Here is a 27,360-nt window from a genome sequence, read left to right on the forward strand (position 1 = left end):
ATGGGTCCGTGTTTACAACAAAGGCACTCGGACGAGGGGCGTAACGTTTAGGAAGTTGATCGCAGGCGTAGACTCCTCGGAAGTCATGTTTGGTGAAGCGATCCTTTTTCAAAATGCTGTCGATATGATGCGTGTCCATGATCGATAGTGATAGTCGATTTAGCCGCTGTAATCGAAGATGATGTTGCGAGCCTGGTCAACTTCAATGATGTTATTGAATTCGGCATAGATGATCAGGTTGATCGTTTCCTCCAGTGGTCGGGCAAAGTGAACGTCCAGTCTCAGGTTGCCACGCTTCACCAGATTGAAGTGACCGCCAGCGGACAAGTCCGGACTCAGATCAAACGCAAACAGCGCGTACCCCGCGGCGTAGTCATCACGAGTAATGATGTTGCCGTCGTCCTGGTACATTTTATCTGTCCCGGAGAACAGGGTCTGGTAGGCTCTGATGTAGTTTTTGGCCGGTCCGTCAAATTTAGGTTGGAGTGGGGAATAGGGTATTTGTTCCCCATCGACGTGCACCGTTAAAAAGTTGATATCCATGTGTTGGAAATTGAAGGGATTTTTTCCGTATCGACCATTGAACGCCTCGTTGGTCACGCATCCCACCACTATACGGTTCGGTAGTTGTCCGAGAAACACGTGATCTTGGGTGAGTGTCAAGTTGCCGCGGGGCACGGACACCATCTTGCAAATATTCCGCTTGATGGGGTATTTGGCTGTGCCTTTCTCCAGGGCTTTCATGTGACCGAGCATGACGGCGGAACTCACTTTGACTTTTCGGATAAACAGGGAGGCGTCTAGGATGACCACTTTGTAATTAGGGTTGGGTCCAGAGGCCATGAGGCAGAACGCGTTGCTGCTGCGAATGAGCTTCAGTTTCACGTCCACGCCGTTCAGCATGTGTCTGTCCTGAAAGAAAATATCGCTGTGAATGGGGCCGATCAGGTCCACCACTTTGCTGTTTTTGGTGTACTCATGTCTCCTTTTCAGGCCCTGATTGACGGCATCATTGTCCCCTGCGGGGTCGGCATTGTCCATCTTGCCGGCGGTGTCCTTGTAAAACAATGCAGAAGTAAGTTGGGATATCATGGCATCAGTACCGTAGGTGAGGATGGTCTCCAGCAAGGCGCGGTAGGGGTAAGTAGGTGTGGAGGGTGAGATGAGGCGTTCGTTCAAACTGACGTCAATCTGGCTGAATAGGGACTGTAAGAATAAATTGACGGGGCCCACGTGATCATTCTCTGCTAAATTGGAACCGTCCGCCTTGGTTATTTTGGCTTTGACGTAAAGCTGACTTTGGTTGAGATCCATGTACTCATCTCCTGATCCCGGCACGAAAAACTCGATGGGTCCTCCATCGGAGATGGTAGAAATGGGGTGGAATTCTTCCCACTGTCCCTTGACGATACTGGTCTGAGTGGGTGGTACAGAAAACAAGTCCAGTTCGGATTTGGTGCACTCGCACGAATTATCGTGTAGGAGCGACATGATGAGAATCGGGGAAGCTAAAAGGTGTGCAGAGCTTAGTCGAAGATGTCGTGAGATCTTCTCGCTCTCTTGCGGGACGAGGTACTGGCGTGTCTGCCGTTTGCTTTCCTTTTTATACCGCGCCGCGGGGCTCCCGTAACTCTAGTCTCCACACTGCGAAGGGCCGTGTTTGCCAGGTTGCGCCCGGCGTGGCGGAGTCGGTTTTTAGCTGACGTCTTAATATTTTTGCCTTCTAGCGCATCTTGCGCGATGCCTACACCCGTACGGATCGCTTCCCGACCCAGTGTTTTAGCTCCCTGTTTGAGCAGGGGCATGGCAGAGCGGAACAGTCCACCCAGAATTCCTCCAAGTCCATAGCCTCTCTGATTTCTCGGTCCAGTGAACACAGGGTGACCGCGCCCCACTTGGCTGATGTAATAATCTTCGTAATGCTTGCTACTGCTGGGTAGATAACTGCTCCTCATGGTGTTCAGTTGAAGTAAGACGAGCGCTTCCTTCTAAAGTGAAGTTTCACGATGACTCTCCCGCTCACAAATGGAATGGGCTGTCCTGTACTATCCCTTATATCTATTTCAATCATGTGAACCAACTTGTGTTTCAGGGGCATGTAGTGGGGACTGTCGTAGATTTTGGTCACTGTTTCACCGTACTGACCGTCCACATTTACAATGCGCAGTAAGGGCGCCCGGGTGTCTCCCACGGTGTGGTACTCGACAATATTAGTGTAAATAAAAAGTGAGTAGAATGGCTGCATATCCACCACTCTGGTGCTCTTCGCGGTCCCGACTACGACCGCACCGTCATCAAAGCCGAGCAGGTTTGCCAGAGGACCCAGTAGTTTAATTGCCACTCTGTTGTTTGTCTTGATGATGACTTTTTGAATAAACTTATTGTACTTGAATCGGACGAGCCCGCCGTGCTCGATGGGAGGTTCGAAATTCCTCAACAATTCTTCAGATGTCGGGTAATATCCCTCTGGTATGTGGTGAAAGTGAAATCTGGAGTCTTCCGATCCGGCCGAACAAGCCAAAAGATTCCCTTCAATCACGTTCAACCAGCGATGCGGATAGGTCACTTCGGCCAAGGCCACTTCCCAGTCTCCTTCGAAAGAAAGGGGTGTAGGTAAATTCACGTAAAAATGGCTAAGCGTGTTGTTGGGATGTGTGTCCATGGAACTGTTACTAGGGAGCGTGACGTAGAATGAGTCCGCCATGGTGAAGGTTGGTTCGGTACTGTGAGAACCACCACTGACATCTGCAAGTTTTTATAACCTGCGCAGACTCGTCACCCAGCTGTTAAATTTGTCGGGGTAGCCGACCCACTTGACAAAATACTCTGTTTTCCCCCCTTTTTTCCGCCTGCGTAACACTTTCTCCACCTGATACAGATCGTCCGATTTCACGACCCGTTGGAGCTCCTGTTCGTAGAAGGTCCCTTCCAATTCTTCCCCATCATAGTCCTTCAACTTGTACACGGGTGGGCGCCGTGGGATTTGCGCGCTGATCGTAAACAGTTCGGTGGTCCAGCTTGGGAGATATCCTTTTCTGAACGGTCTGGTCGCCATACTGATGCGCACCGTGTCCCCACAGCAAATTTGAAAATGGTTGATTGTACTGAAGGATTGTTGTACAAATTTGTCCATACAGTTTCGGCGTTTTGAATATTTACCGAAGCCGGAGCGGCCTTGATACTTCTGTGATACGCGTTATTGTACGCAGACATCAATTTTGGTAAAACCTTGATGTACGCCCGACTGTTGGTGGCCGTGAAATACTTGTACATTTTTGTCTTGAGCGTCCTGTTGAATCGCTCCACCACACTGGCTTTTGTTTCGTTCTGCGTGGTGAAAAATTTGATGTTTCTTTTCTTGAGAAAGGACTGAAATTGTCGGTTGAGAAACTCAGTTCCTTTGTCGGTCTGCAGCATTTGGGGTTTCCGCCCACTTTTTAAGATTGTCTTGAAACCCGCAATTAGGGCACTGCCGGTCTTAGTTTTGAGCGGGACGACCCAGGCATATTTTGACAAGATGTCGATACACGTCAGGAGATAGTTGTAATTTGCATTAAATCGACTGAGCGACCTCATATCTACCAGATCTGCCTGCCATTGGTGGTCGATACCACCCACCACAACCCTGTTCCGCTGAAAGTGTCTACGAATGGGTTTGTGTAGCGTATACGTGGGTTGTTCACTCAGCCAGGTTTTAATTTGTTTCCGGTCGATGTCCACGTTGTCTTTTCGAGCAGCACGGTAAACAGCCTCCACACCACCAAAACCGGCTGGATTTTGGGGATCGTAATACACTCGTTTCAGAAACGTCTCGTTCCGTGCCATCCTGGAAATCTGAGTTCTGGATTATGACTTTACTACGACAGCAGAGACACACGCAGCGCATTTTTTGAGCCAGTTGATGGAAACCGCAGCCCGGTTTCGGCCGACAGCACTCCATGGTGGGCCAGTGTTAAATGATGGTACTGGCGCTGATGATCAGATTAATAAGGAGTCCATTTAGGCTTTAAGCGCGCCGATGTTCTCGTACCGGCTGCTGTTTTTCCTCTCCTCTTTCTGGGTTTGGGAGTTGACATGAGGTGTGGCGCTTCGGCAAACAAACGAGAAAGGTGGAAAGACTCCTCTTCTTCCGGTTCTTCTCTCAGGTGCACCTTGACCTTAGAGGAATCATCAAAACTACCTTTTCCCTCCAATTTTGGCGGCTCGTCTCCTCCCAGCGCCTTCGGCTCCAGCCTGGTGGGTTGATCATTGTCCTTCTTGGTCTCCAAAGTCATGGTCAGTGGTGCCATTCTTTGTTTGTTTAGGTTGATGTAGCGTTGCAGTGTCTGGTGATAAAGCTTAATTTTATCTTCGTCTGAAATATTTTGCCGCTCTAAGAGATCCCTCATCTCAGCATCCAAGCTATGCACCACGCGTGTCGTTGGCGTTTGTTCCAATCGTCTCGCTGACTGTAATTTTGCCAGCGTTTCTTGAGGCACGAGAATCATTTTCTTGGTGTGCTCCATGTTTATTTAAAAAGTAATCCGCCGAGGGCACTCAGTACTGGAGTGAGTAAAGCTCCGAGGAAACCTCCCTTTTGACGTAAAAGTTTCTTTTTCTTTAGAGCAGGAGTTTTTTTGTTGCTGAGCGCACGCAAGTGACGTTTGTATTTCAGTAATTTCTTCTTTTCCGATGGTTTCAGAGGTACGTTACCATTAAGGACGTTGAGGGCGCACTCACATAAACAGGCTATCAGTTCTTTGTTGGCTCCTTGGATCAGTCCCTGTCTCTGCTTGTCGCTCCCCCTGGCCAGCACGTGGAGGTAGGGAGCGTTGTGCTGCAGTCGCCTCGTCATCTTCAAATGATTGATGTCCGTTGCAAACCCTATCATTTATACCTTGGCGACGTAAACAACCGGGTATTCGCCGGGAAAAATGTTGGTTCTGAGTCTCAGGTTTTCTGGAGTGTCGGGTTTTAAATCGACGAAAAGATAACCATAGGGTGCGGCAGTTGCATCTCGATAAGCCTCCATCATGTATTTGGGTTTACTCGGGTACATCTGTCTCGCTAAATGTGTAATCTGCGATGCATCTCTTGGATTCTTAAAAAGGACCATGTAATGAGCGTTTAAACTTATAGTTCGCATTTCTTTTCCCTTGTAAAATAAATTTTGTAAAATGAGAATAACCGACAGGTTTCTGTGATGGCTTCCCTTGGTAAAAAGCTCGGTGACCTTTGCGTTGTTGCCGCTTTCTGACATGCGATCATCGATTACAACCAAGTTTCTTTGACTTCGGTCCAGGGAATGAAGTAGATCATCGGGAAAGCCCTCCACAAATCGAATTTGAGGCACCAGACTAGCCAGATGGTCATAAGCATCTTGATATTCCCCGTAACACCAGATAATATTGTCAAGAGCCGGTTTGATGAGTGTATTTCCATCAGCAAGTATGAGTCGTTTCACAAACTGGGTTTTCCCGCTCCCCGTAGGACCAGCAATGACGGAAGTAAAGGGATGTTTAAGTCTCGCGTCCATCTGAACAAATGAACCCTTTTAAAGTAATGCGGTAGATTTTAAAGGTATCCAATCTTCATTCCCCCCACTCCACTTTTTTTTATTTTTTATTGCCGCCCCTGTCCCAATGTTGCTTCTATTTTTTTTTTTTACATCATTTTATTTTTATTTATTTTTTTTTTGATTTAACCTTATTCTATTTTATAATTATTGTTATTATTGTTGTTTCCTAAAGTTTCAAACTACTTAAAGAAAGAAATTTTCTTTTCTTCTTGTTTCGATCATATTTTATTCTTAAAAAAGACTGTCTTTCTTTACGCTGAGGAAAATCAAATCAAATTAAGACTTAAACAGAAACAAGGAGAACTTAGATATTACAAATTAAAATTCAAACAGAAACAACAAGAATTACAAAAAGGCAAAATTCAACGCAAATAAGCACCTTTGGAAATTTGTTTTGAAACGAAAAGAATTTAGAAAATTACAAATTTAACGCAAATAAGCACCTTTGGAAATTTGTCTTGAATCGACAAGAATTTAGAAATGATGGCAAACATCCAACTTTGGAAACTGTAAATCGAGGGAAACATCCACCTGATATTATAGCGTTCAAGGTTATTTCAATGATTGTATACTTGCAGAGTTTCCATTGCACTTGCGTATTTTTACAGTTTTGCGTGTGTTTTCATTTGTTTTGTTGGTTTCATTTTGGTTGTGGCCCTTTTAGAGTTCCAATGTCCTAGAGGTCCAAGTATGTTGTTGTTACTCCATCCGGTGCCACCTTCCTCTTGGGATAGAGGTAAGTGAACGCAGTCTTCACCTGCTGGTAGGTGTGCATGCCGTCCTCCCGCATCCGGAAGCCGCGGTTGACCCCTTCCCCGGCTTGCTGTGTCTGAAGCGTATCCAAGTATCGCCGCTTGCTGATGTTGTTGGTCCTTTTGTTGATCCCCTTGCAGCTTACCTTATCTTGGTCACCGAAGCAGTAATACGTTTTGCTGCAAAGGGCGACGATGCCGTCCCCCTCCCATTCGACTTTGAAGAGGCCAGGTGTGCGCTTGTCGAAGGCACGATGGGTAGGGGTGTCGTTGCGGGGAAACCAGGATGACTTCTCACGCTGAAACTGGTCCCGCAGATGTGGCTTGATGATGTCCTCCAATCTCTGCGCCGAAATGGCCATGTACGCAGAATCAGTGTCCATTTCGCAGAGCTGAAAATCTGCGGGATCAATGAACTTCAGGAGAAAGTCAAAGTAAAATTGGAGCATACGCAGTTTGGCATATTGGTAGACGAAGAAACCAATTTGCAACGGGAGACCCAGGCGGATGGCTTTTTTGTTGAGCTCCACCTCATATAGTTTCTCGTCCAGTGTATGGAGGGCACGGAAATTGGGCAGGTTGATGAGACGAGATGCTGCTTCATCGCTGTGTGCAACTTGAACTTGCAGGTGTTTCTCCTGGTTGGTCACCGTCTTGCCATAGGCGGAATTCCCCAGGAGCTTCATGGTGTCTGCGATGATTCCTTTAGACGGGTCGACGTCACCGTCCCTCCTGGCGTTGCTGACCGCCTCCCCGAAGGGTTGAAAACACGCTGCCTGCCCATACTGAATGAACTGGTAGATATGTGTAACGTGAAGACCATGTTGTATGTACCACCGTAACAGCGGAGAGGCTAGTAGAATACGGCGACCAAACATACTACCGATGAGGCTGCGGCGAGGTGACTTCATCAGACCTTCCCTCTCTGCATACTCCCGCATATGGTCCCCAATGTCCTCGCGGCTAATCTCGACGTTCTTGAAGATGGGCGGCATTTCTGCAAACGTCTCGCGAAGTTGGGCGGGTACCTCGATATCGCACTCCACCAGGCCGAAGAGCTCTTCGTTGACGACTGCATCCAGGATGCCACGCTGGTTGAGTGTCTTATGCTGGTGAGGCAGTCTTCTGGAACGGACAAAGTCAGCGGCGTTGGCATCTTCCTGTTGCAAGCGAGTCCATTCACATTCCCACATCTCGACCAGACTATGACCCTGGGCCCGGATGTAGGTGGATATCTCCTCAGTCTGTCGCCTCAGTTCAGCACGCGGCAGGTTCTTCACAGGGTTGAATTCTTGGGGATTCAGATGACAGCGATGCCCGTGCCAGAAACAGCCATGGAACTGGTAAACGGTATTGTTCTCTTTACAGAAGCCGTCTACTGGAATTGCCCTCGACCCCACTCGCTTTTCACCGCGGTTGAGTTGATGGCGAATGAAGAGACCATCAGTGTGTGCCACCCACTCCAACCATTCTGATGCCTTGGCTCCCCACTTGTGGCTCGGCACTGGCTTGAAGTTGTCTTCTTCTCGTCGCCTGATAAAAGTCCCGACCGGCATTGGTTGCATCAAGGACCACAGATACAAGGCGTTTGCATCAAACCCGACGATATTGGCACACTGCTGCGGTCCTCCTCGAATCTGTGTCTTCCCCCTCTCATGGTAGCGGTGGAACACTATGGACGGGCCCCCGACAATGTTCTTTTTCAGCAGGTAATACAAGTCCTTGTTGGGCTCGTCGATGAGGGAAAAGGATATGTTATCTGCGAGTGTCAAAAACAGGTACTGCAAAGAGAGGCCGGGTACAGATATGGCTGTCTTGAACATGTCCATACGCCGTTCTTTGTAAAAGTTGAACATCTTCTGGATGGCGTCCAGAAACGGGAGCACGTCAAGGTTGTTGTACCATACTAGCAAGTCTCGCAGTGTGGTCATTCCTTCGTCCCGCCAAACTTGCTGACAGTAACGGTAGTCCTCCTCGGTGATGTTTGTCTCCTTCAGTGTGCTGAAAAACGCTTCGTGGGGTGGCAGTGCAGTTTCGTGAAGCTTGTTCAGGTTTGTCATGTACTCATACGGAAAGAAACCCTTATCGTGTGCACAGTCATATGCTTTTAGAAACTTTTCGTAGGAGTACCCGGGTGCCAGATAATTAGAGATGTCAAGGAACTTCAACTTCTTGGTTTTCAGGGCCATGTAACTCCCACCTCGTTTGATGACCATCTCCACAGGGTCGCCGGCCTCCTTCAGTCTTTGGTAGAGGTGTTTTTTGATGACATTCAAGTCGTATTTACTTGAATTGAAGCCGATCACGGGAAGTTCACCAAGATAGTGCTCCAGTTCCTCCCGCAATTTCTCCGCAGCTACTTTCTTGGTTGGTGCGGTGTCATCTCGTGCCCGCGGTTGTTTACCCTCTTGGTTCTGTTGGAGCTCGACCAGTTCTTGGATACGGCTGAAAACATCCTCGAACTTCTCGGTCAAATTGATGAATGCCGCCTCGCTTATTTCGTGGAGATAGTTCACCATACGCCCCACCAGACTTGCGGGGTCACCATCACTCACAAAACATCTCGCGGAGTCAAAGTTCGGGACATTGCTGGCGACACTGACACTAAGCAATTCGTGGCGATTGCACCATGTAAGTTTTTCCTGGCCGCCATTTTGATCCACGTTGTCGAAGTAGCATTCGTAGTCGTAGGTCGCCCTGTAGGGGTAATATTTTAAGTTCTCTTCGACGTCGATGCCTGCTTCCTCCAGCTTATCAAAAATTGTATCCGGTAGGTTGTACACACCGCCGGGGAATCTGTGTTTTACATTAACATTACATGTGGGTACATGACGTTGAAGGTTGGATGATCTGTTGAAAATCATTCTGCATTTTTCACACTCGTACGTTTGACTGAATTTATTTAAGTCAAAAATGTACGAAAAATGTTCTTGGAACAGATGCAGGTGGAGGTTGGCGGCATATCGTCGATGAGAGCGGCGGATGAGGTGTACCCTGGTCTGTTGGCGGTCGTCACCATTGTCCACCTGCGTCAAGCTGTAGACCTGAATTGTGACTTCGAAGATTCGCTCGGCTTCACTTAGGTCTTCCATTGTAACACCCCGGCTGATTTGTCTCCCCGTAGATCGCTGGAAAGTTTCGGCAAGATCCTGGGTTGTCCTCTCCAACCCCCTCAGAGGCGCCCCTCGGTTCAGCGCCAGACACCGGAAAAAGCAAAGATTATCGTTGTATCTTTGCCAATTGTTTGGATTGTGTGTAAGATTATGGAGACCTCTATTGTTCTTGACAAAGTCAGGTAGGCTTTGCGGTGGAGCTCCAATGTAGAACTGCGGCATTTTGTTCACATAGACGGCAAGATTGGTCAGCACCACGACCGTCCATTTTGTGTCTGGGCGTTGCTGCCGGGCATATTCCACAACATCCAATGCTTCCAGAGCCTCGATCAAACTGTCCATATCTCCCTGGCTGCCGATGGTAAATGGAATAGAAAACAGTTTCGCATTGTTATGAGACGGGTGGAAATACCGCAGCTCACCAGTTTCGTTGTGCCGCAAGATGAATCCACATGAAAGGTTGACCTTCACTCGGCATGTCAGTTTCTTAAATATTCCATTCATGATCCGCATGAATGAAGCCTCAGGGCGATCCATTCGTATATTATAAATGTCCTGAATCACCCGACCGATTCGATGATGGGTCCGGATAGCGGCCCAATTGTTTCTGTACACACGGCCGACTTCGTCGTCGTCTACTTCCATTTCTGCGGGGAACTCCTCGGGGTCATCTCGAAGGGGGTCGGGGGCATGACGCACAAACAGGCGAATATTGGTGAGGGCAACCAGCGACCAGTCTTTAAAATGTCCACGAACAAAGTCGGCAATGACTTCATCCTCAAACTGTTCCAGGAAGTGACTGTCAAAAGACACCGGTGTTGGAAAAAATCTGACTGAGTCTGCATCGAAGAAACGGAGCTCCCCCGTCTCATCATGGCGCACAATAGCTCCAAACGAGACGTTGATCAACTGCTCGTGGTCTGTCAGATTACTGAGTATTTTCTGGGCAGTGTTTCTGTGGTTTTTAGATGACTGCACGACACGAATGTTGTAAATGTCCTCTACTGGATGACCCGCAACCTGGAAGGCACGAATACTCTCCCAGTTGTCCCGAATAATGTCAGTTAGGCCCAACTCATCCTCGTCACCCTCTGGGTAAACCAAAGGATCTTCCTCAAATCGATCATCGATGGGTTGTGGGGAGGGCGGAGTCGGTCTCTGGCCGGTGTGTACTCTGGCGTAGTGGCGATGCATCGATACAATGAGAGGAAAAGCTTTACCGCAACCGGGGCATTTGCGAGGATTGTCACTGGTGGGGGCTGGGGCTGTGGCGGGCGGAGGAGCTGTCATACTCTGCTGATTGCTATTGGCGATGGGATGAGCAGGGGCGAGCGTGGCTGGGTCGGGCCAATGGCTGCATCCAGGCTGGTCGTCCGGCTGATGATGAGCACCATCTGTAGGCTGGACTGGGGGTTCTGGTCTTGAAGTACCGCTGCGATTGTGCGGTGCAGTAGTAGCTGATGATGTTGGCCTTGCAGGATCGGTGCGCTGCTGGTGTTGAGAACACCTATGGCGTTTCATGTTGTCGGTGCGCCGGAATGATGCACCGCACTCTGGGCAGGATACAGATTTGACTGTGGTGTGGGTGGTCTTGTGTCGTCGCAGGGCATCTCTGCGAGTGAATGTTTTATTGCAGACTAAACATTCGTGCACACCTAGAACTCTCTTCATCTTCTTGCGCTTCGACGGAACTTCAAAAGGAGTCTATAAAACAAACAGTACAAGATACAATGAAATATTAAAAGGATATTACGTGGTAGATAGAGCAGATGTGATTGCGACTAAGATCAAACGGGTTGTGAGGGACACATGCCAGTGCTTAACCGACAGTGTATGAGCGGCCGTAGGTTTTCATTCGTGTACCGACAAATAAACGATCAAAAAGACAACGACGGAGTGTCGGCATGTCCAGACTTGTCTTAAGCGCTTTATCGCTGGACAATAATAACAGGCATGACGTCATGAATAAGCGTGGACAAGTTATCGCATGTATATGCACGAATAAACAAGTGGGGGAATTGGGAAAATGTTTACATACCTCTTCGACTCCGTTGTCTAATTCAGGAGCTGCGCAAATCGGTCTCAGAGGAGGAAAATCATCAGGATTGTACACGAATTCACCATCCTGTTCGAACAGAACCAAACATTACATTTAGTTTACAATTACAATACAACACCCATGGGGGGGAATATTTTATTTTATTTATTTATTATTATTATTTTTTTTCTTTCAAAATATAGCAAGAAAGCTAATAAAGTTAAAATCGAAATTGTTTTTATGTCTACCTTTGCATACATCTCGTCGGCGATGCGCTGAATCTCCTCCAGCTGACTATTGGTGTAGTCGGGACTCTCCCAAGGAGTTAAAATCGAAATTGTTTTTATGTCTACCTTTGCATACATCTCGTCGGCGATGCGCTGAATCTCCTCCAGCTGACTATTGGTGTAGTCGGGACTCTCCCACGGCTGAGACATAACTATAGTTATTAACGTTGGTAGAACAAGGCTGCAAAAAAGTTGACTCGGAAGGGATGACAGATGACTCTCGGAGATCGGATTTGAACTGGATCGTGGGTTACATCCATGTTATATCCTCACCAGAGGAGGACCATGTTTGGGGAAATACCTGGCAACGACAATCAACAATCTTTTTAGACGCGGACTTTGGGGCCAAGATGCGCAAGAAGTGATGTTTGTTGTGAAAGTCTCTCTGGCAACCACGGATTTGCGAGGCGAACTCAGCTCCTTACTCTTCGTACTTCAACAAAACGCTGAGTGACTGACAGCCGGCCCATAGAAATTGAGACCTGCATCATCTTGTTGAATGCGGATTGGGGAAATACCTTGGCAACGACAATCAACAATCTTTTTAGACGCGGACTTTGGGGCCAAGATGCGCAAGAAGTGATGTTTGTTGTGAAAGTCTCTCTGGCAACCACGGATTTGCGAGGCGAACTCAGCTCCTTATTTGAACTGGATCGTGCGTTACATCCATGTTATATCCTCACCAGAGGAGGACCATGTTTGGGGAAATACCTGGCAACGACAATCAACAATCTTTTTAGACGCGGACTTTGGGGCCAAGATGCGCAAGAAGTGATGTTTGTTGTGAAAGTCTCTCTGGCAACCACGGATTTGCGAGGCGAACTCAGCTCCTTACTCTTCGTACTTCAACAAAACGCTGAGTGACTGACAGCCGGCCCATAGAAATTGAGACCTGCATCATCTTGTTGAATGCGGATTGGGGAAATACCTGGCAACGACAATCAACAATCTTTTTAGACGCGGACTTTGGGGCCAAGATGCGCAAGAAGTGATGTTTGTTGTGAAAGTCTCTCTGGCAACCACGGATTTGCGAGGCGAACTCAGCTCCTTACTCTTCGTACTTCAACAAAACGCTGAGTGACTGACAGCCGGCCCATAGAAATTGAGACCTGCATCATCTTGTTGAATGCGGATTGGGGAAATACCTTGGCAACGACAATCAACAATCTTTTTAGACGCGGACTTTGGGGCCAAGATGCGCAAGAAGTGATGTTTGTTGTGAAAGTCTCTCTGGCAACCACGGATTTGCGAGGCGAACTCAGCTCCTTACTCTTCGTACTTTAACAAAACGCTGAGTGACTGACAGCCGGCCCATAGAAATTGAGACCTGCATCATCTTGTTGGATGCGGATGTTGCTTAAAAGATGTTTACTGTAGGTGATATTTGTTGTGCAAGTCCCTCTGGCAACCATGTATCCTGCTTGGAGTCCCTCCGGGAACTCCACTCAACCCGCGACTTCGTCCCGGCTTGACGCCATTCGCATAATTTATATGGATCCGTATACGGTCGTCCAGTCAAGCCATTCGGACAGAAGTTTGAACAGAAAATCGAAACAGGTATTTTGCTTTGAATTTTATTTTATTCATTTATTTTATCGATTTGAAAATTTACGCGTCCACTTCGTGACTTCGTCACTCGTTCCCCAACTGGCTAACGCCAGTTGAACACTACCGTGGGGTGAGCCCTCCTCACCACTCCGTGGTTCGGCGTGGAGTCCCTCCGGGAACTCCACTCAACCCGCGACTTCGTCCCGGCTTGACGCCATTCGCATAATTTATACGTATATTATACGTATAATTTATCAATTCTTTTGTTTCACATCAGGTATATGATAATTCACTCCCACCTCACACCACCTCATCCCACCTCCACCTCAATACGGTACCACCTCATCCCACCTCCACCTCAATACGGTACCACCTCAATACGGTACCACCTCATCCCACCTCCACCTCAATACGGTACCACCTCAACACGGTATGATTTTGCTCACAATATACTACTCCTGTGGGCCAAGCTGCCTTGAACCGAGACAGTGTTTGCCTGTGGGCCAAGCTACCGTGAACCGAGACAGTGTTTGCCTGTGGGCCAAGCTGAAGTGAGAAAGTGTTTGCCTGTGGGCCAAGCTACCGTGAACCGAGACAGTGTTTGCCTGTGGGCCAAACTGCCTTGAACCGAGACAGTGTTTGCCTGTGGGCCAAACTGCCTTGAACCGAGACAGTGTTTGCCTGTGGGCCAAACTGCCTTGAACCGAGACAGTGTTTGCCTGTGGGCCAAGCTGCCTTGAACCGAGACAGTGTTTGCCTGTGGGCCAAGCTACCGTGAACCGAGACAGTGTTTGCCTGTGGGCCAAGCTGAAGTGAGAAAGTGTTTGCCTGTGGGCCAAGCTACCGTGAACCGAGACAGTGTTTGCCTGTGGGCCAAGCTAAACTGAGACAGTGTTTGCCTGTGGGCCAAGCTACCTTGAACTGAGACAGTGTTTGCCTGTGGGCCAAGCTAAACTGAGGCAGTGTTTGCCTGTGGGCCAAGCTAAACTGAGGCAGTGTTTGCCTGTGGGCCAAGCTACCGTGAACCGAGACAGTGTTTGCCTGTGGGCCAAGCTAAACTGAGACAGTGTTTGCCTGTGGGCCAAGCTGCCTTGAACCGAGACAGTGTTTGCCTGTGGGCCAAGCTGCCTTGAACCGAGACAGTGTTTGCCTGTGGGCCAAGCTGCCTTGAACCGAGACAGTGTTTGCCTGTGGGCCAAGCTGCCTTGAACTGAGACAGTGTTTGCCTGTGGGCCAAGCTACCTTGAACCGAGACAGTGTTTGCCTGTGGGCCAAGCTACCTTGAACCGAGACAGTGTTTGCCTGTGGGCCAAGTTGCCTTGAACTGAGACAGTGTTTGCCTGTGGGCCAAGCTAAACCGAGACAGTGTTTGCCTGTGGGCCAAGCTACCGTGAACCGAGACAGTGTTTGCCTGTGGGCCAAGCTGCCTTGAACCGAGGCAGTGTTTGCCTGTGGGCCAAACTAAACTGAGACAGTGTTTGCCTGTGGGCCAAGCTGCCTTGAACTGAGACAGTGTTTGCCTGTTGGCCAAGCTGCCTTGAACTGAGACAGTGTTTGCCTGTGGGCCAAACTAAACTGAGACAGTGTTTGCCTGTGGGCCAAGCTGCCTTGAACCGAGACAGTGTTTGCCTGTGGGCCAAGCTGCCTTGAACCGAGACAGTGTTTGCCTGTGGGCAAGCTAAACTGAGACAGTGTTTGCCTGTGGGCCAAGCTGTCTTGAACTGAGACAGTGTTTGCCTGTGGGCCAAGCTACCGTGAACCGAGACAGTGTTTGCCTGTGGGCCAAGCTGCCTTGAACCGAGACAGTGTTTGCCTGTGGGCCAAGCTGCCTTGAACCGAGACAGTGTTTGCCTGTGGGCCAAACTAAACTGAGGCAGTGTTTGCCTGTGGGCCAAGCTGCCTTGAACCGAGACAGTGTTTGCCTGTGGGCCAAACTAAACTGAGACAGTGTTTGCCTGTGGGCCAAGCTGCCTTGAACCGAGACAGTGTTTGCCTGTGGGCCAAACTAAACTGAGACAGTGTTTGCCTGTGGGCCAAGCTACCGTGAACCGAGACAGTGTTTGCCTGTGGGCCAAGCTGCCTTGAACCGAGACAGTGTTTGCCTGTGGGCCAAACTAAACTGAGACAGTGTTTGCCTGTGGGCCAACCTACCGTGAACCGAGACAGTGTTTGCCTGTGGGCCAAGCTGCCTTGAACCGAGACAGTGTTTGCCTGTGGGCCAAACTAAACTGAGGCAGTGTTTGCCTGTGGGCCAAGCTGCCTTGAACCGAGACAGTGTTTGCCTGTGGGCCAAGCTAAACTGAGACAGTGTTTGCCTGTGGGCCAAGCTGCCTTGAACCGAGACAGTGTTTGCCTGTGGGCCAAACTAAACTGAGACAGTGTTTGCCTGTGGGCCAAGCTACCGTGAACCGAGACAGTGTTTGCCTGTGGGCCAAGCTGCCTTGAACCGAGACAGTGTTTGCCTGTGGGCCAAACTAAACTGAGACAGTGTTTGCCTGTGGGCCAAGCTGCCTTGAACCGAGACAGTGTTTGCCTGTGGGCCAAGCTAAACTGAGACAGTGTTTGCCTGTGGGCCAAACTACCTTGAACTGAGACAGTGTTTGCCTGTGGGCCAAGCTGCCTTGAACCGAGACAGTGTTTGCCTGTGGGCCAAACTACCTTGAACCGAGACAGTGTTTGCCTGTGGGCCAAGCTACCGTGAACCGAGACAGTGTTTGCCTGTGGGCCAAGCTACCGTGAACCGAGACAGTGTTTGCCTGTGGGCCAAGCTACCTTGAACTGAGACAGTGTTTGCCTGTGGGCCAAACTAAACTGAGACAGTGTTTGCCTGTGGGCCAAGCTGCCTTGAACCGAGACAGTGTTTGCCTGTGGGCCAAGCTAAACTGAGACAGTGTTTGCCTGTGGGCCAAACTACCTTGAACCGAGACAGTGTTTGCCTGTGGGCCAAGCTACCGTGAACCGAGACAGTGTTTGCCTGTGGGCCAAACTGCCTTGAACCGAGACAGTGTTTGCCTGTGGGCCAAGCTACCTTGAACCGAGACAGTGTTTGCCTGTGGGCCAAACTACCTTGAACCGAGACAGTGTTTGCCTGTGGGCCAAGTTGCCTTGAACCGAGACAGTGTTTGCCTGTGGGCCAAGCTACCTTGAACCGAGACAGTGTTTGCCTGTGGGCCAAGTTGCCGTGAACCGAGACAGTGTTTGCCTGTGGGCCAAGCTAAACCGAGACAGTGTTTGCCTGTGGGCCAAACTGCCTTGAACCGAGACAGTGTTTGCCTGTGGGCCAAGCTACCGTGAACCGAGACAGTGTTTGCCTGTGGGCCAAGCTGCCTTGAACCGAGACAGTGTTTGCCTGTGGGCCAAGTTGCCTTGAACCGAGACAGTGTTTGCCTGTGGGCCAAGCTACCTTGAACTGAGACAGTGTTTGCCTGTGGGCCAAGCTACCTTGAACTGAGACAGTGTTTGCCTGTGGGCCAAGCTACCTTGAACTGAGACAGTGTTTGCCTGTGGGCCAAGCTGCCTTGAACCGAGACAGTGTTTGCCTGTGGGCCAAACTAAACTGAGGCAGTGTTTGCCTGTGGGCCAAGCTGCCTTGAACCGAGACAGTGTTTGCCTGTGGGCCAAGCTGCCTTGAACTGAGACAGTGTTTGCATGTGGGCCAAGCTGCCTTGAACCGAGACAGTGTTTGCCTGTGGGCCAAACTAAACTGAGGCAGTGTTTGCCTGTGGGCCAAGCTACCGTGAACCGAGACAGTGTTTGCCTGTGGGCCAAGCTGAAGTGAGAAAGTGTTTGCCTGTGGGCCAAGCTACCGTGAACCGAGACAGTGTTTGCCTGTGGGCCAAGCTAAACCGAGACAGTGTTTGCCTGTGGGCCAAGCTGCCTTGAACCGAGACAGTGTTTGCCTGTGGGCCAAGCTGCCTTGAACCGAGACAGTGTTTGCTTGTGGGCCAAGCTGCCTTGAACTGAGACAGTGTTTGCCTGTGGGCCAAGCTACCGTGAACCGAGACAGTGTTTGCCTGTGGGCCAAGCTGCCTTGAACCGAGACAGTGTTTGCCTGTGGGCCAAACTAAACTGAGGCAGTGTTTGCCTGTGGGCCAAGCTAAACTGAGGCAGTGTTTGCCTGTGGGCCAAGCTGTCTTGAACTGAGACAGTGTTTGCCTGTGGGCCAAACTAAACTGAGACAGTGTTTGCCTGGGGGCCAAGCTGTCTTGAACTGAGACAGTGTTTGCCTGTGGGCCAAGCTACCGTGAACCGAGACAGTGTTTGCCTGTGGGCCAAGCTACATCAAACATAACATCTATTGCAAGTGTGCGATACTGCATGTACAGTGTGAATGTACATGTACACTGTACATATTGGCGTTCTGCCGATGACGTCATCAAATCAGCCTGGGAGCGTGAACGCCCAAAATAAAATGGGGATTTTTTGTGGGCAGGGAAACACAGGATCTTTTTAATCATTTTTGGGTCGCGATTAATGGGGTAAACATTATGAATTTGTGATATTTTTGAAATGGTTACAAATTTACTGTTATTTTGAAATACTTCATGTGAACTAAATGCTTTCAATTTCTGTTAAACTTTTAATTAAGACATGTTTTTCTTGCGTCCCTTGAATGTTTTTCCCTCAATAACAAACGCAACTCAGTCATTATATTTGAACAAACAGTTTTACTCCCAGCTCGTTCTATCACGGCTTACTCCCTCCAAGAATTTAAAGTTGTGTAAAGGCACGACCTGATACATGAACTCAGCATTTCAACTAAGAAATTCAGTGTGGCATTTGTTGATTTCCTCGGAAAGAGGCCAACTTTTTGCCTGATTTTATTGGCATAACATTCGCATGTGAGATGTAGCATTCACCACATTTTCAATCTGTGAGGATTCATTGTTGCACAATTCCTTAATGCACAATTTTAAATTTTGTCCTGTTAAAAAAAATGAAGTATTTGAATAGGATCAGTTATTGCTGAAAAAACTTACACTTGTAAAAGAATGAACCCGACACCTTTCCAAGTAATTTTGTCCCCTGCCTTAATATGTGTGCTGAATCTTCAGAGCACAGATAAAAGTTTTGGAAGTATTCCCCGTATTAAACTGATATTTGGGGGCCACACTTTTCAAACAAAAAAATAGGCTTTGATTCTGATTTAGATTTCCATTCCCCTAGCCCCCCCGGCCACCCTGTGACCCAAATAAAGCAGCAGGGACTTTTAAAAGGCTGATGTGTCACCTTGCCTGTCTGTGCTTGGGCCTTCAAAGTATTTTAAAAGTAGGTACCAACAACCACATCTTCATCCCATGAGAGAAAAAAAACTCCATTGCTTATGAAAGGCAGTTGTTCTGGTATAAGTTCTACTTGAGAACTCTTTGTTTGGGGAATTGCTAAAAATGAAAAAAAAAAAGGATTCGGCATTGTTCAATGAATTTTCTGTGGTTCAGAGACTTGATAGTAAGAAAGTTAGAAATGGCTTAGAAGCAGCTGCAGCAATATCTGGCAGTGTCTGAGTTATTGGTCGTTCCTCTTACTGGTACAATTGACTACAATTTTTGTTTGATGTAATCCATTGCACTGGCTAAAATCAAAACAAATATACACTTCTTGAAACTATGTACTTCTGAAATTAACAAGCTACATGTATTACGCATTATATAATCAACAATTGGTGACAGATTAGTTATTACAACTGCCTATGTTAAGATTACTGGCATTTAGTCACCATATAAAAAAATCTTATTACACACTTTAATGCATGAATTTGTCCATTAAAATGAATATAATGCAGAGTAAAGCCTTCTGTTGGCAGTGTTGGCTTACTATTGTGAACACTTATCTTGACAGCTGGGGGGGGGTATGTGGCTTCCAATCATAGGGTTGGAGGTTCGAGTCCAGCTGCTGGCAGTATGTTGTGGCCCTTAGCAAGCCACTTGCCTCTCTCCACCCAGGAGTATAAATGGGTACCAGCATTACCTGGGGAAAAAACTTGCGATGGACCGGCAATAGGGGGAATAGAAATATTCTCAGTCGTTTCAGGTCAAAGAAACATCTAATGTCATGATAACACACTTCGATCACTGCTATGGGTAAACTCATGTGCTGGCATGTTAAAATCTGTCATGGTATTACCCAATCCACTGTCACAGTAACCTTGTGTACTGCCATGGCAACCTCATCCACTGCCACAGTAACCTTGTGTACTGCCATGGCAACCTCATCCACTGCCACAGTAACCTTGTGTACTGCCATGGCAACCTCATCCACTGCCACAGTTTAACTCCGCTCCTGCTTGCTCCTCATCAGCAGCTCTTTGGTCTTCATCTCTCTCTGCCTCTTCTCGGCCTGGGATGCCAGCCAGCTCTCACAGATGGTTTTCATCTGTGCCTGGCTGGGCCCTGCTCGCTGGGCAGCACTCAGGATCCGCTGGACGTCCTCCACCCGCTCTGCCTTGACGGCAATGAGGTAGGCCGACTTGAGCTTGCCCCACAGCATCAGGGCATTGATCTGAGCACAAACACAGGAATGCCTTCCATGAAGAATCTCTCACATTTCAATCACTTGGGAAAACAATGACCAAGAGACAGGGCAGGTGTGGAAAAAAATCAACTAAAAAAAACAAACAAAACAAATCCCCCAAACAATGTTAAGAGTTCGTTAAGACATCTGACGCAGATGCAACTTCAGCATTTCAACAGCAAGTGGTCATCAAAATTTGACAATTTTCTTTCAGGACGAACATTTAGATACGTGCATACAAACTCCTGACAGAAGTGAACAGAATCAAGTCAACAGAAGTAGCATGAATCGCCTATTCTGAGAGAGAGAGAGCTCGTCTCATTGAATAGTGTCAAAGGTTGACAATGAGGAGGCTGTCAGCCAGGGACTTGCATAATTTTAGTAGCCTTGGTTAAGCCCAGGCAGGGTTTCTAGCCAAAACATCCTGGGAGGGTTAGTGCTTGCAGTAGTATAAAGAAGCATAGGCATCACTTCAAAGATGGTCCAATGAACTAATCCTTCCAGTTCTGAATCCTGACCTCTACTACTTAGGTCCCCCTCACCAGCATGAGTCTGGCTGTCTCCCGATGACAAAACACAGCACACTGTTTGAAATAACTAGTTCTTCTTAGAACCACAAATCCTCTAAACGTACTTCCATGGCGTTACTGCAACCTTTCCAGATTTTATCCTCTTCCTGTTCCCCCCCCCAAAAAAGGATCAGTTCAATTGACTGGAAATACCTTGTTGGTGTCACTCTTGATGAGTTTTATCAGGCCCTCCACCTCCTTTGTCTGGCTGCTATCACTGGCTAACACTCTGACACAGGTGTCCAGTATCTCATCGCAGCACTGGTCGTTGGACAGCCCGGTATTCCGCACACAGACCAGCAGCTGATGGATGTCTTTGTACTTGTGCTGCGCAGCTAGCCGCCGACCAATGTGGCTGTATATCAGTGTGTCGGGAAGACGGAAGTCCTAGAAACAAATTTGAACGCAGAAAGTAAAAACAGAACAGAAAACAAACAATTAGAAGCAAATTTATTAACATTCTGCAATTCCAGGTTTCAGGGCCTGATATCGTAAATCACGGCATGTATTGAACTGGCTGTTCAGAACATTTTGCCAACTGGTAATAACAATAACGTCAAACCAACCCTCTTCGTTTTATACCACAGATTCCCCAGAACAACACTGCAATGCCCGTTCCATCTATGAATCAATAACTACTCTAATTGTTAATAATTAATTATTTCCAGGCGCAGCTTCTCTGTTTAGTTTGCAGTTGAATACAAGCAGATCTATTCTCTCACCTGAATGATCTGGAATGCCATCAGGAAGCCATCATTCACCGATGGACCAGCCAGAAGAACCTAAAATCAATCCATAACATGAATCTATTGTACAAGGCATGGACCTTCCTTTCAGGCAAGTTTAAACACCTACAGCTATTGCACAAAAAGGCCATCTTGAAATTTCAAATAATGCCAATTGCTTGTGGTACCTACACGACCAGTGCCATTTTTGACAAGTTCAATTTTGTTTCTAGTTAAGTGCAACAAGCTTTGAGACCATTTTTTTAATATTCTGCTCAGGAAAACAGATTGCACAGCAAAAGTCAGCTGCTGGTAACCTGTTTTTGTTGCTATAAAGCAAGGTTCTCTGTGCTTATCCACCCCATGTTGAATGTGCATCCCCAAGCAGCAAAAGAAAGACAGATGGTGGTTAAGTTTTCTTGCACGCGTTCTGCATGTACATAAAGACCATACATTATGGGATAAATCTGGTGTGCACAACATGCTCCGCATCAAACGCGCTATTGATCCCATTTTAAATGCACGCTTATACAGTGAGTACCCAATAAACACGCCCTCTTTTGTTGTGCTCGGAGTGGATTACTTTCACATGCTGTGCAGCATAGTACTGATTCCACTGCCACCTGCAAAAATCGTTTTGTGGCCAGAAACCAAGCTTCATGAGATTGACCAATGATAAAAACAGCTGAAAACAGCTGAAAAATGGCATGAAGAAGCTGAACTGTGAAAATCTCCTATACTTTTGTACACAGCCAGTGAGGAAAAAAAGCTGAAATCAGCTAGGAAGGTGAGAAATCTAACCCCTGATCATCATACTCATCAGGATAAGCCACTCTAGAAATGCGACACATCTGAACCCTGATTCACTGATGGGTCACGACTCAAAAAGCCCGCTCCACGGGTCACTTTTTAGGTTCAAAATACTAGCTGGGCACTCACCCTGTAGGCCACCTCGGCCTTGACCTTGCTATTGCCAAACAGTGTGGGTAGCTGCTCCCCACGGCTGGGCTCCGCCCCCTGGCTAGAACCTAGGAGGGAAGACTTCCCTGATGATGCCATCCTATGCAGGAGCTTGGTGACCTCTATCTGCTGGCTGATGGTGTTCATGTGACTGCGACAGAGAAAGATGAGTGGTTTAATGACCAAGCATCCACAACACAACTCGCAAGGGACTGTAATACGAAGTTCACACTCAAACATAGTTTGGGCAAACGATCTTTGCATTTGAATATTGTAGAGCCCCAGGTTAGAATTTTCTCCATGAAAACACAGATGACAATCCAAGAGGACTCACAGCCCCTTGTCCAAACAACTTACAATCGCTGATTTTTTTTCTAGAAATCCCCCATACCCCATCAATTAATTTAAATTGAGACTTTTCACAATTTTCAAGCCTGAATCCTTTCATTATTGATTAAAAAATCATTCTAAAAAATATAAATAAGCCAGTCTTTTTACAAACATTTTTGGACACTTTTTCAGTGTTCATATTGGATCCATTCTAACACTCCAGGACCAAGTCACAGAGTGATATTTGCTACAACAGTGTGTATAATGTGGCCAAGTTGAAAACATATGCATCTAGCCATTCCTGAAAATCAGGTAAAACCCAGAAATTTTTTTCCTTCTCCAGTTGGGGAAAAAGTGAAAATTTGAGAAAATGCTTCAAATCGAGGAAAAGTCTGGGAATTTGATAAGGTCAAAAAGAGAAAATGTGATGCCTCTCAGGCTCCACTGCAACATGGAAAACAGGAAATTGGTTGAAACAATTAGACTGGGGAATTTTGGAAACTCCTAAAGGAACACTCATGGAAATATCAGGGAATTCTTCTTTTATACAATGTGGGAACCCTGTTTGTGTAAGTTGTGTGAATAAAAAAACATATGGCAAATTGACAGCACAATGCCTGATCATGTCTTCCGTGAGACTTTCACTGAAAATCATTGTGGGTGAACAGTCCTCGGGCGTTTAATAATACGGCTCCTTACTTTGTAAGTTGAGAGGGTGTCATCATCAGCCTAATGTTTGCATCGCTAGCTGGTGCCCAAGACGGAGTGCTGCCTTTGGATATGGAGCTGGTCATGGGTGGCCTCGGAACACTGTCCCACTGCTTCTCGTCCAGCACAGCCTTCATATGCTCCTTGGCTTTAGTCAGGTAGTGGAGGCGGTCAAAGAGGTCCGAGTAGGTCTTGGCACCAGACTGGTAGAACTTGATGCAGGTCATGGATGCACGGACAAAATCCTGAGGGAACAAGGGATGAATATGAAGAAAGGATAAGAGATAAGAACGGTGTTTCCAGCCTCTCATTTTCGACCAAATTCTTAGAAATTATTATTATTAAAAGCATTATGTGGGTGTATGCGTCAAAGGATCTACATTTGAATTGTCCCACTGTCCGCATGGTAACAGGTAAAATACTTTGAAACACTTTCGCCAACTAGACGTCATTTCTTACTGTCATCAGCAAACACGGCCAATCCAACAAAAAAGCTACAAGTGATTTTTTCCAGGATACACCATGGAAATACCGTCTCTATCAGAGATTCTCATTGGCCTAGTCCACTGTTTACGCACGAAAACGTTTACCTTCATGAAGAGCTGTACATTGTAGAGAACATGAGCCAAACTGTGGGCGTTGAGGTATCGACACATCACCGTGAGGTAGTTGTTCCAGGCGGCCAAGGTGGGATCCTGGTGCAGCATCTCGGTCTGCAGGTCACGTAACTTGCCCTGCTTCATGCAGGGTACCAGCAGACCCTCCAGGAAGACTTCGCTGGAACAGTGCTGTGGAAATCGACAGTTTCAGTTTTTGGACGTTATTACACGCTCATGTGGAGAACATTGTGTTTCAAAGAGCAGGGGGTAATGAGGGGGCAGGGCCTCAAACTTTGTCCAGGTTCATGGGTGAAAATCGTTTAATGAGATAAATATTTTAATGAATCCTTTTCCAAGTTGTTGGCAATTGTGTCTGGCTGATATGAATGTTTTCGATATTCAAACCTTCTTTGAAAACATTTTTGTAAGCTTTTCATTGGAATTATTCCTCATTTGAATAGACCACATATCTGGAGTGAAATGCGACTAGAAACAACAACAAGCAAGTCACATGGACGGTTATTGTCCAATCAAACTGAAGATCACTGAATAGAAGCAGGCAACAGTCATTAGCTTGGGTAATAACTTGATCAGACTTAGGAGATGTTAAGGAAGCAATGGACATGCAGACACTTTGCCATTTTGGGATCGCTAGTTAAAGCAGTTGTGTCTGAGGTAAGCATGTTCTCAGCTGTGGCCTCCTTGGCAGAAAACAGTGCCCTCAGTAGAGAAATGAACGTTTGTACATGTACCCAGCGATCTTTCAACCACAGATTTGCTTGTGCCATAAAAAGCATGTTTCAATTCCAGAGTGCATCTGACATTAAAGTGTGGCACCGGGCAGTCATGTCTACTTTAAGTGGCATGGCCTAGTTAGTCTACTGACAGCTACTAGTCCCAGACGGGAATCTGTCTCTACCTGGTGTAGGATGTACGAGACGGCCAACGACAACCTGTTGTGTTGATGGTAGAACTGCACCATGGAGATGTGAGGGCAGTAGGTGGTTATGTAAAAGTGGCATTCTTGGAGAGCTGGATTGTCCAAGGGGTTGCCAGTGAATGAGGCCTATGTAGGCAGAAATTACACCCAAAAATTTAAGCCTTTTCCTCTTTAATCCCAGGCTGTGAATGGAAATACTTTATTCCTGTGTAGACTTCTTTTCAAAATGTTTGGTACTTTTACTTTGGACTACTTAAACTCCCTTGCAATACAGCTGTGTAGCAGTTAAATGCATCCCAAGTATTTCATAGTAATCAGAAATCTTCACAAGTAATTAGGTCTTTACAAGAAGTCACAAGTCTTCCCAAGATGTCACGTCTTCACAAGTATTCACAAATCTTGTCCAATGGACTTAAGTAGTCACAAGTCTTTCACAAGTAGTCACAAGTCTTTCATAAGTCTTTCACAAGAAATCACAAGGAATCTGAAGCAGCCAGATTTCAATGGTACCCCAAAGCTACCCCACACATTAAAGTTGATCAAAGACATTTTGTTATTACAGCTTACTAACCATTAGTAAAAGTAATTGATAGCAATACTTATGAAAACTAGTGAAAACACAATGAAATACTGACCATGACCGTGAAAAAAATTGGCTAAATCAGGTATCTCTGATTGCACTGCCAGAAAATAACAGAAAAGTAACTAATCATACAAAAATTTGAATTTTGTTGAAGAGCTAGAATACAGGTTTCAACCTAACCACTCAGACTTCGTGCACAAACTGTTGAGGGCGGTATTTTGTGGACTCCCAGGATACTTACAGTGCAACCAATCTCTACGCTTCATGGTGAAACCACACCATGTCCCAACTGGAGTGCACAATAATACAGAATGTCAAAAAGAATGTCTACATTATAACTATAAGTGTCTGGACACGTTTAAAAGGCGCAGTAAAAATGCTTACACTTGTTGGTTCTGCTATGAAGTCTCTGATGGAGGTCACCGAGGCACTCAGGATTGCTTGAGCCTGTCAGAATGACCAATTTTTCGGGGAATAAGCAACTCAATGAACTTGAATTTCAAGGGTTATGGTCGAGCAACGATGAGCACTTATTACAGTACTGACATCTGTGGAGTGCAGTTACAGAATTTACAGAAAATCCTGACTTAATCACTTAGTCGATCATGAAAACGACTAAAGAGGAACACCATGAGAAATGTAGGTGATTGGACATGAGGAAGTCAGAACGACAAGTTTTCACAAAAATAATTAACTCAATAAAATTGAAAGTATCACTGTGCCAGCACTGGCAGAATAAACAAAACATCATAAACACAAACAAAACTCCTAATTGAATAAATTAGTTGATCACAAAAAAAGTAGAAAGGAAAAAGAACGAGAACTGTTGATGTTTCACACCGTGTCAGCTTGGGATGCTGATGTCTCCAGATACTGTATAATGTCGGTTAGCAGTTTGGAGGTCACACTCATCACGTTCTTGTCACTTGGTGGCTACAAAAGACAACGTGGGGGGAAAACCGTTGACAAATGTGTTTCCATGGCCTCAGACATAAACAAATGGAAAGAACCGTAAGCATCAGCCACTTAAGGAATACCACACAAAATTTGGGAGAGATGGTTAGATCTGAGAGGGGTGACAGAACTCAACTCACAAACCAGGCTTGCTCTGACATAAAGCAACTGTCCACTCAACACATAACTCAAGATTTCTCAATAAGTGACATCCACAGCCAAAATCATACAGCTACGTACCAGTCATTAGCAAAATACATTTCACTAACTTTCTGGCAAGTAACCTTTTCCCTGCTAAGCAAATTAGCCTGTGCTAAGTCTGGCTACCTTGAGTATCCTGGCAAACTTCTCCCTTGCTCCCTGGTAGTCGCCAGCCCTCAGACAGCTAATTCCCCACGCTGACCAGACAGCCGATGCATCCAGGCCGCATTTTGTGGATACCTCCGCCGCCAGCTGCAGCCGCTCTGCAAGGACCAGACGATCCCTCACTTGCCTGAAACAGGACAATGACAGATTTTCTCGTGGTGGTTTCAAAGAAGACAGTCAGGGCGGAAGAGGAGGTGAGCTTACAGAAATCTTTGCAAGTGCAGATCCAAGTCACAAGCAAACTCAATAAATCAACAGACCTCCTGTAACTGTTCCTTCCACTTCAATCCACCACAGGGAAGTTAATCAGAAGTCAAATATAAGGTTTGGTCAAGAGATAGTTCACAAGGGATGAACAATGGCAAAGGAATGAAAGGAATTCTTTACTCGTTTATGTAAATGAACATGACTTGACACATGACTGAATGACTTGGGATTGACTAGTGATCAATTGAGACTTGGTTTAACTTCCCGATATCTTACTTTGTTTCTCGATACTCATAATAGAGTAAGTACTTGTGACTCAATCTGCAGAGTTAGCAATACAAAGTTGATAAATGCTTAGTAGGTAGCATTCTTACTCTTAACAGACTCAGTTGATTCAAAAGCTCAAACAGTTGTCTCATTCACAATGGTGTCACTCAACATAACATACACTCATTAATCAAGTACTCATTACTCACCTTGCAGAGCTCAAGCAGTTGTCCCACTCACACTGGTGTCACTCAACATAACATACTCATTAATCAAGTACTCATTACTCACCTTACAGAGCTCAAACAGTTGTCCCATTCACAGTGGTGTCACTCAACATAACATAT

The 27,360-nt window shown here is 46.7% G+C and overlaps 3 protein-coding genes across 3 annotated transcripts in view; all 3 read right to left on the reverse strand.

The window, feature by feature from the left end:
* Positions 1-159: 159 nt before the first annotated feature.
* LOC110989937 (uncharacterized protein F54H12.2-like) lies at positions 160-1,491 on the reverse strand. Its single transcript, XM_022254652.2, has one exon. It carries the CDS (start codon positions 1,489-1,491, stop codon positions 160-162), a length of 1,332 nt encoding a protein of 443 aa, XP_022110344.2.
* A 4,313-nt stretch (positions 1,492-5,804) lies between these two features.
* Positions 5,805-12,226, reverse strand: LOC147795442 (uncharacterized). The gene is made up of 3 exons (XM_087131902.1): positions 11,709-12,226; positions 11,461-11,547; positions 5,805-11,126 (listed from the first exon to the last, which is right to left on the reverse strand). The coding sequence occupies exons 1-3, from the start codon at positions 11,895-11,897 to the stop codon at positions 6,234-6,236; spliced, it is 5,169 nt and encodes a 1,722-aa protein (XP_086988028.1). The 5' UTR covers positions 11,898-12,226; the 3' UTR covers positions 5,805-6,233.
* A 5,835-nt stretch (positions 12,227-18,061) lies between these two features.
* The window catches only part of LOC147795443 (uncharacterized), a 53,934-nt gene continuing 44,635 nt past the window's right edge, over positions 18,062-27,360 (reverse strand). The window contains 10 exon segments of the mRNA XM_087131893.1: positions 18,062-19,793; positions 20,528-20,761; positions 21,097-21,156; positions 22,039-22,210; positions 23,089-23,342; positions 23,688-23,885; positions 24,616-24,762; positions 25,604-25,666; positions 26,060-26,152; positions 26,501-26,666. Coding sequence (XP_086988019.1) covers positions 19,563-19,793; positions 20,528-20,761; positions 21,097-21,156; positions 22,039-22,210; positions 23,089-23,342; positions 23,688-23,885; positions 24,616-24,762; positions 25,604-25,666; positions 26,060-26,152; positions 26,501-26,666 — 1,618 coding nt within the window. The 3' untranslated portion in view covers positions 18,062-19,562.

The sequence above is a fragment of the Acanthaster planci genome, unplaced genomic scaffold, assembly GCF_054643075.1.
Source record: "Acanthaster planci isolate LZ-2023a unplaced genomic scaffold, COTS_SCS Contig28, whole genome shotgun sequence".
NCBI lineage: Eukaryota > Metazoa > Echinodermata > Asteroidea > Valvatida > Acanthasteridae > Acanthaster > Acanthaster planci.